This window comes from Phoxinus phoxinus (genome assembly GCF_949152265.1).
Source record: "Phoxinus phoxinus genome assembly, chromosome: 19".
NCBI lineage: Eukaryota > Metazoa > Chordata > Actinopteri > Cypriniformes > Leuciscidae > Phoxinus > Phoxinus phoxinus.
In genome coordinates, this window is record NC_136894.1 from 25,590,219 (window position 1) to 25,608,325 (window position 18,107).

The 18,107-nt window shown below is 39.1% G+C and overlaps 1 protein-coding gene across 3 annotated transcripts in view; it reads left to right on the forward strand.

The window, feature by feature from the left end:
• Positions 1-17,185, forward strand: part of oxr1b (oxidation resistance 1b) — a 54,656-nt gene extending 37,471 nt beyond the window's left edge. The window contains exons 7-17 of one of the 3 annotated variants that reach the window (XM_079590809.1): positions 729-872; positions 1,914-2,098; positions 2,303-2,976; positions 3,861-4,029; positions 9,418-9,586; positions 12,826-12,906; positions 15,002-15,121; positions 15,403-15,555; positions 15,706-15,801; positions 16,031-16,104; positions 16,197-17,185. In XM_079590809.1, the coding sequence (XP_079446935.1) occupies positions 729-872; positions 1,914-2,098; positions 2,303-2,976; positions 3,861-4,029; positions 9,418-9,586; positions 12,826-12,906; positions 15,002-15,121; positions 15,403-15,555; positions 15,706-15,801; positions 16,031-16,104; positions 16,197-16,332 (2,001 nt within the window). In that variant the 3' untranslated portion in view covers positions 16,333-17,185. Of the gene's footprint in view, positions 1-728; positions 873-1,913; positions 2,099-2,302; positions 2,977-3,860; positions 4,030-9,417; positions 9,587-10,779; positions 10,956-12,825; positions 12,907-15,001; positions 15,122-15,402; positions 15,556-15,705; positions 15,802-16,030; positions 16,105-16,196 lie in introns of those variants that run through there. The other 2 variants (XM_079590810.1, XM_079590811.1) reach the window with 2 other exon arrangements.
• The last annotated feature ends 922 nt before the right edge of the window (positions 17,186-18,107 follow it).

Consider the following 18,107-nt stretch of genomic DNA (forward strand, 5'->3'; position numbering starts at 1 on the left):
TACAGTCTGTACACATGTAATATTCATGTGTTGGGCCATCATGGCCTATCAGTTGCAGTTTTACATATGAGCATATTTTGCTGGTTATGTTTACTGTTAAGGGCCAAATTTAGTTTTATATATGCAGTTAGTAGACTACTTAAATAAAAATTCAGTTTGTATGTGTGCATCACTTGCTTGGTTGTGAACTCCAGTAAACAACCTGGTTTTCTTTTATTAGTGTTGAATGAGTAAGTGATGTTTGTTAAGTAATAAGAGGTTGCATTGTGAGAAGTTTAAATATATTGAGCGATCCAAGAGTATCAGCTCAGGATTCTGCTGCAATGCATGTGAGATTTTGTAAAGCTTTTCTTTTTCTTGTCCTATAATGAGCTCACACACATACAAACACGCAAAGATGCGGATAGTCACTCAACCGGTGCAGCATCATGTTAAGAAACCTGCCTCAGTCTCCTTGGTTTCCGCCTGTCAGCCTTCTTATAGCAGAGAGCCCTCAAGGGATCTACCTTATGCCTTAATGGGTTGTTATTTCCAAGCCTCCTTGTTATGATGACTGTGTGTGTGTGTGTGTGGGGTGGGGGGGGGGGGGGGGGGGGGGGGGGTGTGTGTGTGTGTGGGTGTGGGTGTTAAAGGACGTACCATGAGCTCAAGGTTGGGCCATATTAAGTGTGATGTGGCGAGGGCTACCACTGACTGAGCTGTTTCTCACACCATCTTCATCCCACCAGGACTCAGATTATGTCCACCGGAGACACAGCACATGTCACGGGCCACCTCGACCAGCCAGAGTGGTGTCATCCACCTCCGAGGAAGAAGAGGCTCTCACGGAAAAGTTCCTTAAAATGAACTGCAAATACATCACAGATGGCAAGGTAAGTGATTTCTGTGTACAGATTGTGTTAGTCGGGCGCACAGATTGTTACTAGTCACTGGATTTACCCAAATTTGCCACATTTGTTTGTTAGAGGTACGTGTTAGAAATATATACACTACCATTCAAAAGTTTAGATACAGTAAGAATTATTTGTTTTAAATTTGAGAACTTAATACCCAATTGAAATGAAATTTGCACGGATGCATTAAATTGATCAAAAGAGACTGTAAAGACTTGTTACAAAAGATTTAAATTTCAAATGCGGTTCATATTCATCAAAGAATCCTGTACAAAAATGTGTCACGGTTTCCACAAAAATTTTAAGCAGCACAACTGTTTTCACCATTGATAAAGAGAAGAAATGTAAAAAATACATTGAAAATATATTTTAAAATATGACCTAACTTTTAAACAGTAGTGTGTATGGTCAGGAAAAACATAAATGTGTGTGTGTGTGTGTGTGTTTCTGAACATTTAATGTATTAATGTACTTATATATTTCTGAACATTTAGTGCTGTAAGTATATAAATATTCAGATAAATACATTTTATTTATATTAAAAAAAAAAAATCTGCTCTAGCATGTGTACTTGGCATTGTGTACTGCAAATTTCCAAATGTATTAAAATAATAATATTGCCAAATAAATAAATATTATTCCACTTTGATTATGTCTGTGAAATATATGGCACTTGTTACTTTTGGACGGACAGAAATTATGATCACGAAGTCTACACACATCTTTACAAATTTTTACAGTATTTTCTGAGCAATCATATAGGCTACATTTTCCATGCTGACCTATCAATGTGGTATCACTGATTTCAGGTTTACCCCTAAACAGTACATGAAAACCAAATCCAAAACATTGGTTGCATTTCATGTTGATCTCTGGATGGTGTGTGGCCAGAATAGTCAATATACAATAACAATATGTACTGATCTTTACTGTGATGATCAAGTCTGGACATGTAAAAGAGTAGTGTATGGTCTACTGATTTTTCATTGCCATCTTTCTCCTCTGCTCTCAATCTTTTAGGGTATAGTTAGTGGTGTGCTGCTGGTAACCCCAAACAACGTCATGTTTGACCCTCATAAGTCGGACCGTCTGGTGCAGGAGCGAGGATGTGAGGAGTACGGGATCATGTGCCCGCTGGAGGAGGTGCAGTCCGCAGCCATGTGCCGGGAGATCACCGACATCAGGGTCCGAGAGCTCGTGCCACTGTACGTTACTTAAGCGACACTTACGTGCACATCATTTTAGCTACAGATATGATGATTGCTTCTATATGATCAGACAACACCCTAGCAACCCCCTAGATTACTATAGCAACTGCATAGCAACACTCTAGTAACAACCACTTTGATCACATTAGCGGGGAAATGCAAGTCATGTAGCAATGTGTCATGTTTTTTTTGTCAACGCAGAGATCTAGAGCTTGAGCCTTCAATACCCGAGGTAAGCCATCTCAAGAGGGCACCACGTCTCAATGCAGGCGATGCGGCACACCGAATCCGTGAGACGGGCAACGACAGTACCAGTACGGCCCCTCGCAGCACGGAAGCTTCTCTATCTGAAGACGTTTTCACCGAGTCAGAACTTTCTCCAGTCCGTGATGATCCCCTTGCAACATCTTCCGACGAGCTGCAGCAGATAAAGTCCTCTGGTGCGTCTTCTGAATCTGTGCAAACCATCAACCAGGCCGCCACAACCACCGAAGAACCTTCAATGGCTGACAAAAAGGATGTAAAAGAAGCTGTGCAAAATACAGGAACGGAGGGAAGAGGATGGAGGGATGGTGGCATTGAGCAGAGTCTGAATGCCACAGGTTTATCCAATGAGGTGCTGTCTGGGAACGTTCCGGAGAATGCAATGAGGGACCAACCTGCAGACGAGGCCAAGTCAAGCACCACATCTGAGTCGCTTTGTTCGGACACTGTGGCTGTTGAGAATTTAGCAAAAGCCCATGAGTCACAGAAGAGCGTGGAAGCTCAGACTATGCAATACACCAGTGCTATGAAGGAAGGAGAACAAAAGATGACCAATGATTTCACACCAGCTATTGAGCTTGGAGCAGACGAGGGACAGACTACAGAGGAAGGTAACCTACTGTTAGCAAATGTGTTAAAGTCAACATGAGATCAAATCTGACACCATTACATGATCTTATTTGTACCTGATTCATCAGTTCACGATTTTCCCACCCATAGATATATATACTGTATATATATATTTGTGGCAGATATTAAACATGTAACAAAGTATGTAAACCATATATCTGCCACAAATAAATAAAAACATAAAAATAAATATACTTTATATATATATATAACCATAACATGAAAAAATCATTGACATCGGAGTTTCAGTGCATCTCTAAAGGCTACAGTAAAAATAGCAAGTAGCGATAAATCTGATAAAGTGGGAAATATCAAGATGCTAATGATGGAGAAAAACTCAAAAATGGGTGCCAGAAAGGACAAAAAAAAGATCCCTTCTTACTTTTCTGTTTTACTTTGTTTAACATAAAAAATGCAAGTAAAATGGGTTGCATTGTTTATTTCTTATTGTAGCTCGCTCTCTCTTTCCCCAAGGGTATTGCTTGTATAAAAGATATCCAATCCTTGATGACATAACATAACTTGCAAATATATCGAAGTGTCAGCCTCCATTTGATCCTGCTGTATCACTGCTGCAGTCTAATGAGGATGTGGCCCTAAAAAATATGCTGAAAGATACATTTTCAGTTAGTCTTGCTGGAGATCCACAGATTTAATTTGCTCCATTTATTTATTTCTCTCCAGCACACTAATACCATCAGCTCACTCAACATGACAGCTTATTTAGCATATGCTGCATCCAGCGTGCATAAATATGCTACAATATAGATTAATAAAAATGGGATGCAAGATTCATGTTTTAGTTTTACACGCTGAGACGACTATGAAAAACAGGTGCAGTTGTGCTGTTTGTTTCCTGTCCCAGTTGTGCCGTTGCCCCAAGGCAAGGAGAAGTCCAAGTCGCACAAGTTCCTGTGCCTGCGTGTTGGCAGAGCCATGCGGAAGACCTTTGTTTCCCACGCCAGTGCCTCCATGCTGCAGTACGCCCAAAGAGACAGGAAGCACGAGTACTGGTTCGCTGTTCCTTCTGAGAGGTCAGTGCTATTCCCAGTTTGGCTGCACTCCACTTTATATGTCACCTTCCTGTTCTGCTAAATGGAATAGTTTACTGATTTACTGCTCTGGACTCAGGTGTAGGATGTTCTTTAAAACATGTTTCAAAAAGTGGATGATGGTGGGCCGGAATATTTGGCATCACCCCATGTTTTTCAACCTGCTTAATTTTGAAAAAAAAAAAATACGATTGACCGATCCCTGCACCCATTACTTATGGTTGATTATGATTTCACTTTTCTAACTTTAGTTAGTGTGTAATGTTGCTGTTTGAGCATAAACAACATCTGCAAAGTTACAGCGCTCAAAGTTCAAAGCAAAGGGAGATATTTTCTTTTAAAGAAATTGCTTTTTAAGTATAACAAATGGCTGGTAGGGACTACACAACATTCCATTTGAAATCACTAACCCTAAAATTTACATAAATCCCGCTCCCAGAACACGATTTATAGATTATTAAGACAGAATATGCTAATCAATGACTAGAAGATATCTACACATAAGCTACATAAATTCATCAACTAACCATTCAGAAATGTTGTCTACATGTTGTCACTTCTTCTTGAGTCTCTCCATCATTGTCTGACTTCGGTTTGAACATAAAAGGCTAAACGTTTTAGAAATTTTCAGTGCATGGTGTGAGGTAAAAGGACACAAGCTCTTGTAGCTCCGCCCTCAGTGCTGGGAGCAGCAGCTCATTTGCATTTAAAGGGACAGACACAAAAACGGTGCGTTTTTGCTCACCCTCAAAAAGTGACAACTTTAACATGCTGTATAAAAATATGCGTGGGGTATTTTGAGCTAAAACTTCACATAAACACTCTGAGGACATCAGAGATTTATTTTACATCTTGTGAAAAGGGTATTATACCACCCCTTTAAGCACTAAAGCAGGGGTGGGCAATTAATTTGCCCAAGGGGCCACATGAGAAACTGGGGCGGTTATAGAGGGCCGGACCAATACACTTAACTCAGTTCTGCCCAATATATTACATCTCTCTCAAAAAAGAAAAACAGTAAATGAAATTCATTAAATTAACACAACACACAATTATATAACTATTTAATTAACATTCACAAAAACTTTCTTTTTTTAGCTGACATATTTAAGGGCTAACGGTAAACTCGCATTTCTTGAACGCTGTCCTGCATGAGCGCGAATACAGTTGAGTGAAGGTGCATGTCACACACACTGTGACTGACGTAAATAAAATAAACAAAATCAGTTGCCTTGACAGCAGTCCATAACTTTTGGCACTCTAGCGGTTATTAAACAGAACTGCATGCGTATTGCGGAAGAACATTGCAGCCGGAACTACTTCTCTCATGTCTATGACGAGTCACTCAGGGACAGTGTTACTCTGCAGCGGTGCCGACTCGACCGGCCTAAAATAGTCCGAATATAAACACTGATTATAGGTGTACCATAGTGATTCAGGATAAGACACAAACACGGTTTGGAACATTGATTTATGATGTACACACTCAATATCTATTTTTTTATATATTGAGAAAATTAAAAAAAATTACGGACTCCAGCTTTTATTTACCAATTACATTACGTGGGCCGGTCAAGGATAGCCAGAGGGCCTGATGTGGCCCGGGGGCCGTACAATGCCCAGGTCTGCACTAAAGCACCTAATAAAGCGCAGTGCGATTGGCTGTGAGCAGCCGTAACGAGGAAAAATGAAAACAAAAACAAAGCAGAAGAGTAGAGAGAGCAAAACTGAGTCCACTATAAAACTATATCACTAACTAAGCAAAATCACAATCACACACCCGTAGCTCCGCCCCTGTCCCGGACTGAGCCTGGTTTCTCCCAAGGTTTTTTTCTCCATTTCTGTCACCTGATGGAGTTTGGGTTCCTTGCCACTGTCACCTCTGGCTTGCTTAGTTGGGGACAATTAGTATTCAGCATTATTATTGATTTGACTTCACTGACAGTATTGGATGAGAACTCAACTGAGCTGGAGGCTGATGACACCACTGTTTTCTGCAGAACAGTTTTATAACTGAATTGAATTCATTTCATATTTGATGATCTTTACACAGTTATTGAACGGAACTGAATCAACATATCAGTTGAATAATGACTGTGCACTATTGTCTTTTTAGAGCTGCTTTACTGCAGAATTGAATTCTTTTTGCATCATTGTCAGTTTTCAAACTTTTGTCTTTAAAAAGCACAACATCAGCATATTAGAAGATCATGTGACACTGAAGAATTTAGTTGTAAATTGTAATAATACGTCACAATATTTTTGATCAAATAAATGCAGACCTGGTGAACATAAGATACTTCATTCAAAAAATTATTGACAATCTTAACAACCCCAAACTTTTGAAGTCCACTTATATTAGTGTATTTTCATGCACAAAAAATAGTGATTTAGTTTTGCGGTTATAATTTTTTCTCCCTGTCTCTGCTCCTAAATGGATTGTTTTTGCTGCTTTATTTGTAAGTCCTCCTTGAAACCTCTTTCTCAGTCAAAATTGGCTAAACTTTATACATGTGATGTCAAAACAATAAGCGAGGGTTTCAATGGTCTTGGTGACCTGGGCTGGGAGTGTTTGCACAGCAGCTCTTTTATATATATAAAAAAAGAATAATATGTTTACCATGACATGACATGAGGGATAGCTTGTGCTTATCATTAAGAATCTAACTACATGAATCTGCAAGTTTATCCTATGTCAGTCCTTTAGTCTTTCTGGGAATGAGATCTATCTGGTGACTCTAGAAATGACTGAGGCTAATTACCTGACCTACTAATCTGAATGTTCAAAAGCAAAGCCTTGTGTAATCCGTCACACAGAATCTGTTACTTCTGTATAATACATCTATTCAGCCACAGTCAGGCAGACTTAAGAGAGATTTGCATGCTGCATATGTGTTTTCATCTCCAAACTGAATTATGCATGGATCGAGGTTTTTCCTGGAGCAATAAATCAATATAATTAGCTAAAACTACGTCATCTCAAACAGATGAGAGTCTGTAATGTGATGGCATATTTATGATCATAAAAGAAAATTGAATATGACGTTTGAAAAATTGCTTTGTACTGCATAACGTTTGCTTTCTGTGATGTGTGAAAAAGCGTAATTTCACCCTGTGTCTGTTTGACTTTGTTTAGTCTTCTGACATTTCCGCTCATTTGACCGATGGCGTTTATATAACTTAAGTTTTGCATGCTTGGTTTTTGTGATTTAACTTTGTATATGAGAGTTCTATAGTTCACACATGGTTTACGACCTCCATCTTGACCCTCATGATCCTCAAACAAACCGAGTCTGCGTTCGTGCCAGGGGTGGCATCCATGGATAAGATGTCTCATTAAGTATCAGAGATGTGGCTATGGGAAGGACAGCACAAATAACTGCTCTACTGTTTTCTGACCCAGTTTGGTGACCAGTCTCATGATCCATTTGAGATACGACAATGGCCCATTTTATCATTTCTGAACCGCAAAGTGAACGCTAGCCACGTTAGCTGGAAAACACATACCTGCGTACTTCTCATAGGCTGTAAGCTTTGCCACATGTCCCCATGAGTCGCCTGAAATTGGCTCTCATCCAAATCTCTCCATGACCAGGTCAGCGTGTGTGTAGGCCTATATATGTGTGTCTGAGCTTGTGCATGTCTGTATGTGTGTGTTTATGGTTGCAGTTCTTTGTAAATGATCTCACAACATCAGTGCCTTTTGCTAGCAGGACTACAGGACAGGGTTTCATCACTGTCAACATGGCGTAATCACCTATAAGTTGCTGTTGACATATACCATTATAAATTGAACCGAGCAATCTAGGAAAGTGGTATATCAGACTACAGACATGCATTGTGGTTGATTTAGATGTTAGTATAGACCTGGGCCCTATTTTAAGTTGTTTAAACAAAACATTAGTATAATAGTGTATGGCGCTTTACACAAGGTTCCTACACTTTCTGACTGATATAAGAAACACTAGAAAAAGTCCTATCCTATCCTGTAGAGAGACTATATAGATTTCCATTACTTGTCCATGCACATTTTTTTTAAAGTGCTCCTATTGTGCTATTTTAAAGGATTCCTAATTTTGTTTTGGAGGTCTCCTAGGTTTACATGCATCCAATAAAAAAAAAAACTTTAATTTTCTCATAATATATATTGCACATCACCTTATTTCTCAAAGAGTCTGAAAACGGTTCGTTTGAGATTCAGGGCCCTATTTTAACGATCTGAAACGCAAGTATCAAACGCGAAACGCAAGTAACTTTGTGGGCGGAGCCCGACGCAAATCTAAAATGGGTTGGTCTGAAGTAGCTACATTACTCATAAGTGTGGTTTGGGCGTAACGTGTAATAAACCAATCAGAGCGTCATCTCACATTCCCTTTAAGAGCATGTGCGCTTGTTCCATGGCGGATTGCTATTATAATGGCGGATTTGCCAGGCGCACGCAACTTACATGATGGTAAAGGTGATTTTACAGTCTTCAGAATTTTGTTTCCTGGTTCTTGACGGACAACCCACTGTGTCTTGCCACTATTGATCAAACAGGTTTGATCCGTCATTACTACAATTAGCCTGAATAATTTGGGCAAATGTGTAAGCTAGATTTATGCCTATTTTTTCACATCTTCATGGACACCACAATGATTTCCCTCGTGTGGTAATATTTTTCCTTGTAATTATGTATGGTTTGCAAAAATGGGAACTGCTGCGTCTGTGTAGATGAGAGAAGCAAAGTGTATGCGCGTTGTATGCACACGCTACATTATGGCCAAGCATGTGCCCTTAAAATAGCATCTGAATAACGCGCCACTGACTTTAGACTAGGTTTTTCCTGGTCTGTGGCGGAATTGTTTTCTGAAACTGCTCAATAGGACCAGGGAACGTTTGCGCGGGAACACGCCTCCTCTTTTCGGTGAACCGCCACCGAGCACAAGTTCATTCCCTGGAGGGAAAAGTCCGCTGTGAGTCGGGTGCAAAATAGGAATGATACATGCGTCGGTGTACAAAGCCATTTGCGCTGGGTGCAAGATAGGGCCATCAGTCTCTCTAAACCCCTCCTTACCGCTATACTACTCTGCTCTGATTGGTCAGACAGCCCAGTCTGTTCCGCTCGCAGCATGTGTCAGAAACGAAACGCCTATTATCATATCTGAATTTCAGCTCCAGAAGCTTCCTTTTATTTTTAATTTAGTAAAAAACACATCTAATAGTCATGGACATTGGTGCACAGTATTTTATTAATGGGCAACTAGAAAACATCTTTAAAGTATTAGGATGCCAACGTGAATAAAGACCTGGACTGATCTTGTGTTAAATCTTAACAAGCTGTCATACACAGAGTAAACCCTATACCTATTTTGTATGTGTGTCCTGTAGGTCGGACCACCTGTATGCGTTCTTTGTCCAGTGGACCCCTGATGTGTACGGTGAAGGGCTGAGCGGAGTGACCCGAGAGCCTGGGTTTGTAGTGGTTAAAAAGAACCAGGATGCTGAGAGCGGGGAGCACGACAAACCAGTGCCTGATATCACGTTCAAGGACTGGGAGGTATGAACAACAACTACTGTGGGATAACAAGCCTTAACCTGTAATAATACATATAAATAAATAAATAATAGATGATTCATATATTAATTGTCAATTCTAGTAATGACTAAAAACCTAGAAAGTGTTTTATGCATTCATGCAATATATTTAAATATTATAATTTGAATGATTTATAATGTGATTTATTTGATTGTCATAAATATTAATACTGATGTTAATTCATGCATTCAATTTAATTTAAATGTGTGTATTGTGTGGTTTTGATAATTAGGCTGATGTTTTTGTAGCAGTTGTGTTGTCATAGACATGTGATCATGAATATGCTTACGTGATGTTTATGTTCTCTCCCGAACACACATGAGCCTGTTTTTCACAGCAGCATTGGACCGTGTGTGTATGTGTGTCTTTTTATTTTTTTGTCCTATTCAGCTACCTCAACCATGTTTATGCACATAATAACATTAAGTATGAATGCATGCTTGTTCCTGTTGCCAGTCATTGTCAATGTCTGTTTAATATCTTGTTGGAGTGTCTTATTTTCATAATGACATCTTTTCCTTTCAAAGGATGTGATGAACTGGTATGTAATGTCTTTTCATTGTAATGTGTGTGTTTGGCTTGGCTGTTACTGTATTGAGTGTATGTCTGTAAATGGACACAATCATTTCATCATCCCTCTTAAACCACTTATAGACTTCAGTGAGCAAGACCATCTGACTGATAAATGTGGATTATGCATTATAGTCAAGATAATAAGTGTGAAAACTCTTCTATAGTAAATAGTTAATTGCCCAATAGTGATGATCCATATAGCAAAACCTTATCTTTAACATTTACTCATTTATTTTATTTTGCTGGCTCTCTGGAGGATATTTGCTAGGATATATAAACAAATTTTCTGATAGCTATTTGACTATATATATATATATATATATATATATATATATATATATATATATATATATATATATATATATATAATCAAGCCCTGTTTTTATTTTATTTTTCTGGCTCTCTGCAAGCCATTTGTCTAGGCTACATAAATATGCATTTTTATTTATAATATCTTAGCTATTTGGCTATTATTTATAAAATATTACTCAAGCCCTGTGCAGCCTCTTATCTGGGCAGGCCAGAGGGGAGGCCACATGAGTTCATCCTGCCCTGCCATCCTATTGGTCCCTGTGGGATATAAACAGCACAAAGCCTCTAGTTCACTTCTAAAAGTGTCTGTACTTCAGTGAGTCCACGTGGATACTAAATATTGGATATACACCTGCATTTCTTGGGGCTTTCAGCAGAAGTGATGTTTTTCTCCAGAAGAATTAAGGAGGGGTGTCAGCTGACGCCCAAATACAGCTTTGGCCTGGTAAAAAAAAAGAGAAAAATACGAGCCCTGTGGTTCTAATGTTTGTGTGTGGATGAGTGACTTGCGCTGAAGTGCACTTGACATGCATATGGAGTGTGGTTATGTATCAAGCAGCTGTAGCTTTCTAGCATTAGTAATTGACGTAATTTAAGCATGACAGTAAAGTCTGCAGTGCAGACACTTTTTTGCAGTAGCCTAGCATACTTATACTATGCAGTTGCATACAATGAAATAATATGTAGTATCCTAAAGTTACGTTAACATTTCATTCGCACCATATGTTTTGCGATAAATTAATCAAACCGCATTGTCGTTGTTTTTTTCCACATGAAAAATAAACGCGTCGAGTGTCGCCTTTTAAAAGTTTTGTGTTGTTACGTTTGTAACAAATAATCGGATCGCAACTAAATGAAACTGAACACACAGATTTCCGTTGCGCTGCGTCTAGTGCTTTGAACGCAAGTCTGTTACCTTGTTGTCATCTGTTTAAACGGAACGCTATGACGCGTGACGATGTAAACAGAACAGACTTTTTTAGTCTTTGTGCAGCACCGCATGATTACGTTATTTTTCATTGGTGGCGATTTTAAATCGAAATACGACCTCCTTATTATATTACATGAGAAAAGCTTGTTTTTTTCTCTCTTTAAAAAAACTTTAGTTGGCTGTTTTTTGTGATGAAAGCTGCAAAAACATGTTAAGAGCTTTGTAGCCTATGCATAGATTGCATATAGGCTAAATCAAGTTTTCTGTTTGTAGGAGTTAAACCCAATGGCATTTCTAAGATGCCATTCTGGGATAGGGCATTTGGTTACTATGGGTAAAAAAAAGTAACGAAATTTTTCACCTAAAAATGAAGATTCTGTCATCATTTACTCACCCTCCTGTTGTTTCAACCTGTATTTCTTTCTTTTGCTGAACAAAAATAAAGATATGTTGAAGAATGTTGGTAATCAGACAGTTGATGGACCCCATTGACTTCCATAGTAGGACAACAAATATTATGGAAGTCAATGGGGTCCATCAACTGGTTACTGACATTCTTCAAAATGTTTTGTTCAGCAGAAGAAAGAAATTCAAACAGGTTTGAAACAACTTCAGGGTGAATAAATGATGAACAATTTTATGTGAACTATTCCTTTAAATCTATAGGAGGACCAGAGTTCTGGGCGATGCATTTTTTAAAGAAACAATTTCAGCTGTAGTCTATGTTAGTGAATTTACATTGGGTATATATATGCATATGCTTATGTGATATCTCTGGAATGGATTGCAAATAAGAGCAAATATGCGTCATGAATGCATCATACTTTCAAAATAATAAATAGGCCTATATTAGAGAAAAAAAATGCAGACAACTGACCCATAGCCACACCTCTTGTTACACGCATGTCATAGTGTAAAATTCTATATTTCAGCTTTGAAAACACTGTTTTATGTTGCTTTGCGGCATGACATACTTATGAGCAGCTGGTCTGTGGACATTGCAGATGTCTTTTCGGTGACATGTGAGCTGTCTTTGAGACGGTGCCGTTTGATCTCGTCGGGTGAATCCTGTTAGATTACACTGATTCGCGGCACATGAGACCTGACTGCAGCTGTCTGCGTAAACACATGGGTCAACAGGGAATTAAAGTGTTTTTCTCAGTCATTTAGTAGTTATATATTGCACTTTTTGTTTTGGATTTCTCATTTAGGTTGTGTAAAGAAAGTAAATGTCTTGATCTTACTAACATGTCCCTTCCTCCATTTCCAATTGATCGGTTTAAGAAGAAGAGAAGTGCGTTACGTAACTTCTCTTTCCTCACATACTAATTCTTTGGTGTCGGGCTGTTTCTCATGCAACACCACTATTCTGTCTGTGCATTAGGTAGTTTCTGTGACTGAGTATTACCGGCGGATAGATGCTCTAAAGAGTGAGGACCTGCGCTCGCTCTGCAAACGTCTTCAGGTGCCACACGCTCAACTCCACACAAACCATCACAAAGGCCACATCATGTCTGCCGATCAAGGAACATTAACTACTACAACATAAACTGACAATTACTGTCAGAGTATCATCACGTATGAATCCACCAGTATCAGATTTTTCACAAATTGAATGAAAGAAGACTATTCTACTGTTTGATCTGAATAAGAATGCATTACTGTCTGTATTACAGAATTTGTTCCCCTTGATCAGCAGATTGCACTGGTCTTTATGTGGAGTGTGGAATAATAAAACTGGCCCTGAGTTGAGATATAGACGTTTTTATGTGAGATGACATTTAAAGGCTGATAGAGTTTCTGCAGTAGTACTGAAATTGGATATCTGGATGACAGGATGGGTTTTTCGACGGCTTAGATATGAGGAAGCAATTAAAAAAGCAAATAAAGTTTCATAGTAATTAGTCACATGCTGTCCCCCAGAGCCCCTTCTAGAAGGGTTCGATCAAGTATCCAAACACAAAGTTGGTGCATTTGACTGCAGTGCTTGTTCTGACTTACTCTTCAGACAGCATTCATCACACTATTAAAGTCAACATGAAATTACAATAAAACCGATTTTCTTTATTAATAAATAGGTACTGTCTGATTCGTCTACATCTGTACTCTTTAATCAAAATGTAATAACTTACAATTATATTATTATATCAATTATTTTATTTTAGATTATAACAATAACAATTTGCTTCACCTTTTCCCCCTGATGTCACCAAGGCTGTGTTAATGGTAAATGGGGTTAGTTCACCCAAAAAGGAAAATTGTCACAATTTGCTCACCCTCATGTTTTTCCAAATCCATAAGACTTTTGTTCAGCTTCAGAACACAAATGAAGGTATTTTTAATGAAATCTCAGATTTCTGTTCCTCCATTGAAAGTCTATTCACCCAAAACTCTGAAGCTTCAAAACGTTCATAAAGAGATCGTAAAAAAGAGATCGTAAAAAACCCAAATGAATCAAGCAGTTTAATCCAAGTCTTCAGAAGAGAGACATGATTGCTTTATATGATGAACCGATTTAATGTAGGATTTTATTATCATATAAACCTGACCATTTGTGTTCTGAAGATTGAGCGAAAGTCTAATGGGTTTGGAATGACTTGAGGGTGAGTAATTGATTACAGTTTTCATTTTTCGGTGAACTATCCCTTTAGTCACTATTGGAAGGTAAATGTTGTAGGAAATGCAGACTTTCTAATAGTTATTTCATTAGCCAGGATTAAATAAGTGGTCAAGCTTGACGTAAAATGGATTGTGAGTGTCATTTCATGTTGATTTTAAAGGAAAAACCATTCCTGAAAGTGTGTTGAAGAGGTCTTACTAACCCTATTCCCTGCTAACATGAAAACAGTGCAAACATCCAAGAATGCGAGGCTTTATTGAACACGTTGTTATAACTATACTAAAAAACAAATATCAGCTCCAAGTCTGATGTTTGTGGATGGAAAATTGTCATGTGGTCCTTGGATATTTGCCTTGGTTTGCATTGCTGTTGGGGAACTACCCTGTTTTCCTGCTAACCTTTATCCCTGTGCTTAACTACAGTTATACTTTTCATTCCTTAACCTGAGAGATAAGCCTTCCCAAAGTAAGACCCTTTGTAACGTTCTCCTGCCAGCCAAATCTCGCTGATCTCCATCCATCCATCTTCCTCTGTCTACATCAGTTGAGTTGTACTGATGTAGAAGCACACATTACCAGATTTAAAGCCTGATTCTTTTGGCTGATAAATGTGTGTCGCTGTAAGCTTCACTCCTCACATCATGTAGTGCGACTTTCTCCTTTATTGAGCTGTACTGTTCAGTATGCCCTCTGTGACTGGAAATGATACTATTTCAAACTTTTGCAGGTGTTTTCTTACGTTGAGAGTACTGTTTATATAGCATTATAGATAGCTCAGATTATGTTCTCTGATATTGATGATTCATAGCGGACTATAAATATAGAGGCTTAACCCATCCATATAGTTATGCTCTCTCAATGTAAGACAATATTTGTAAAATTTTGGGGAAAGCTAATGATGGGACTATGTTCATCAATCCATTTTTCTTCCTTTTAATAAGATTACAACCAAGGAAGAGGTGAACTCCAAACACATGGTGAAGATTGACCCAGAACCCGAATCTTTCAGGCCCAGTCTGAACGAGCCCAGTGACCTGCTGCAACCCGATCAAATCGAGAAGGCAAGCTATAGTTTATTTTGGTCCATATCTACGTTGACCTCATCATATTCAACTCTGATGCACTATTAAGGAACCACTCTTTCATCTTTTGGATAGTGCTCGTGGGACTTCCATGACATTTTCATTGTCTACCTGTGGTATTTCAGTTGTATAATTGGCCCCCAGAGGGCCTTTTTTTTAGTGCACCTTTACTTTAAAGTTACTTCCCAAGTGCCCTTATTGTACTGTCCTAATCTTTTGGGGGCTTTTCTTTACTTCTGACCTTTTACCCTAATCCTCAGTTGGCCAAGCACCTCCCACCCAGGACGATCGGCTATCCCTGGTCCCTGGCGTTCAGCACGTCCAAACACGGCATGAGCATCAAGAGCCTGTATCGCACCATGCAGAGCCAGGACTCCCCGGTTCTCATGGTGATCAAGGACAGTGATGGACAGGTATGCTTGAGCTTTTGGGTTTTAGCTGAAGTGTAGGGTTCTACACAATTGTTTTTAGAAATCTGTATATTCTGTAGTTCGCTAAATCATAGGTTTCACAGCATGTAGTTCATCAAATATGCAAACAATCTTTTGCCTTATTTTTGGCAGCTGTTTGGAGCTCTCGCTTCAGAGCCGTTTAAAGTCAGCGACGGCTTCTATGGCACCGGAGAGACCTTCGTTTTCAGCTTCAGTCCAGACTTAGAGGTGGGAATACATGAACAGATTAAGTGTAGATGTATATCTTAGATGAAGGTTATGTATAGTTTATGTATAGGTATATTAGAGGCATTAATAGTAATACAATGTATTTTATATATTCTATTTAATTGAAAGTGCATGTGTGTGTATATATACACTATTTATTGAATGTCTTTGTATATTGTCTGTTCCCGCCTTGACTATTAACATTGCTAAGTAACTTGAACCTTTCTAGGTTTTCAAATGGAGTGGTGACAATATGTTCTTCATCAAAGGAGATATGGACTCCTTAGCTTTTGGTGGTGGAGGGTATGTAAAGAGAAAAAGTTGGCATGGCCGTACACTTCATTAATCAGTGACTTCACTTAATGTCTAAAATAATATTTATTTTCTCCTTTTAGCGGTGAATTCGGCCTGTGGTTGGATGGCGACCTCTATCATGGCAGAACTCACTCATGTAAGACCTTTGGAAATCCAATGCTCTCGAAAACGGAGGACTTCTATGTGCAGGACATTGAAATATGGTCCTTTGAATAACACCCCCGACCACCACCACCACCACCATCACCACCTCACAGACTCGGTACAAAAGTACCGAGGCCACATCACTAGACCCCCATAACCGATTGTACACCCTCCACTTGGCTCCTAAGAAGCCTGGATAGAGGCAGAGCAGATAAGCAGTGTACATTGCACTTAATTTCTGGAAATGGTCTGCATGGGTGGGTACTTCATCGTTGGTGTCCCAACGAAAGTTTCACATGAACACATTTTTACCCATTTGCTGCCTGAGGTCCTCTAGTCTTGAAGATAAGGATGGGCGATAATGGCTGTTCTAGAATGTTTCCAAAAGAAATGTAGCTCCAGACTTTCCCAGGAGTCATAAAACATTGGGTTTTAAGTCCTACTTTCTTCATCTCCTGTAGCATTGCATCTATTTCAAGCACTTTTAATATCTAACCTTAAAACCCCTGTTTTAAAAATGTCTTATCTGTGCGCTCACACAGGCTCTATATAACCAAACACCACTACCTAATGTAATATTCAGTACCGTGTTGCTGTAAAAATGTGGTGTAACATGCAAATTAACGTGTGGTGCCCTTTCCTGTAAATCTGTCTGGGAGTGCTGTAGTTACGCCAGGAGAAACGTGTTTTAGGAAGCCTTTCTGGGGGGCGGGGCATCTGAAGGAATATATACATATATAAATAAATACATATAGCAATTATATATTTATACCTTTATTAGTGTACTGTGTACATAACTTCTTCCTTTATTGCTGTTATGTGTGACAGTGGTATGGTTTGCGCTACTGTCTTTGAAGTATAATCCCAGTTGTACATTTTCCTTGTAAATTTGTCCCAATAAATACATTTCTATATGCACACGACATTAACGCTAATCCAATGTGAACGTCGAGTTGTCGGCTGGGAGTTTTCATCAGGTAATCGGTCTCTTGGGAACCTGGGTAACCTGGGAACCATATATAAGGTGACCTGGGCGTTCGAGGGTGATGAAATGACTGGTGCAACCAGAGCTTATGGATGACAGCGATGATGAGAACGCCTGTTACTGCAACATTTACAAAGAGCCACACAACGAGGCACGTCGACACAAGTTGCAGAGACACAGAGAAAATTGATGGGGAAATGGCTCTTTTTGCAGTATTATGACTTGAAGTTTAAGCCCAGAGATGCCAATTTGTCATTGTGGCCAGCTGAAAACATGCCCAAACATTTGACCCGACTGCGCGCGTCTGTTGTCAGAGCAGGCGTAGTGCTGTGAAGGTCTGATGCTCTCTGCATGCCGTGAGATCGTAGAGCTGAAGGACTCGGGACGCCCCTCTGGGGCCACCTGCACATTTCTGGTCTTCCAGTATTTGATGGCCATGTGGAAGCTCAAAGAAATGTCATTAATCCCCTCAAAGATCCCTAACAGATGATGTATCAATGTATTAATCACAATAAAGTCTATGTAATAATGGTGTTTTTGTGTGTATGTGTGTGTGCATGAAATAGAGAGAAATAAAAATTAAAGGTGCGGTTACGTTTACCGTGGCTTGGCAAAATTTTCAATTGGAATTCACGTGTTTGAGAATTCTGCATAAGAGTGAAAAATTTCCCTTTGAAGATTTTGCATTAAGTTCCAAATGGTCTCACAAATTGACCAGCAGAAAGCTTCTTGGTTTGAAGATGACCCCTGAGTGAGCGTTGCTCCATGCATTGCTACAGTTTTGACTATAAACCTTTTTGCCGCCAATTTTTTTGTCGATTTTGCTAAATTGACCAATTCTTGTATTATGGTAAAGTTTACC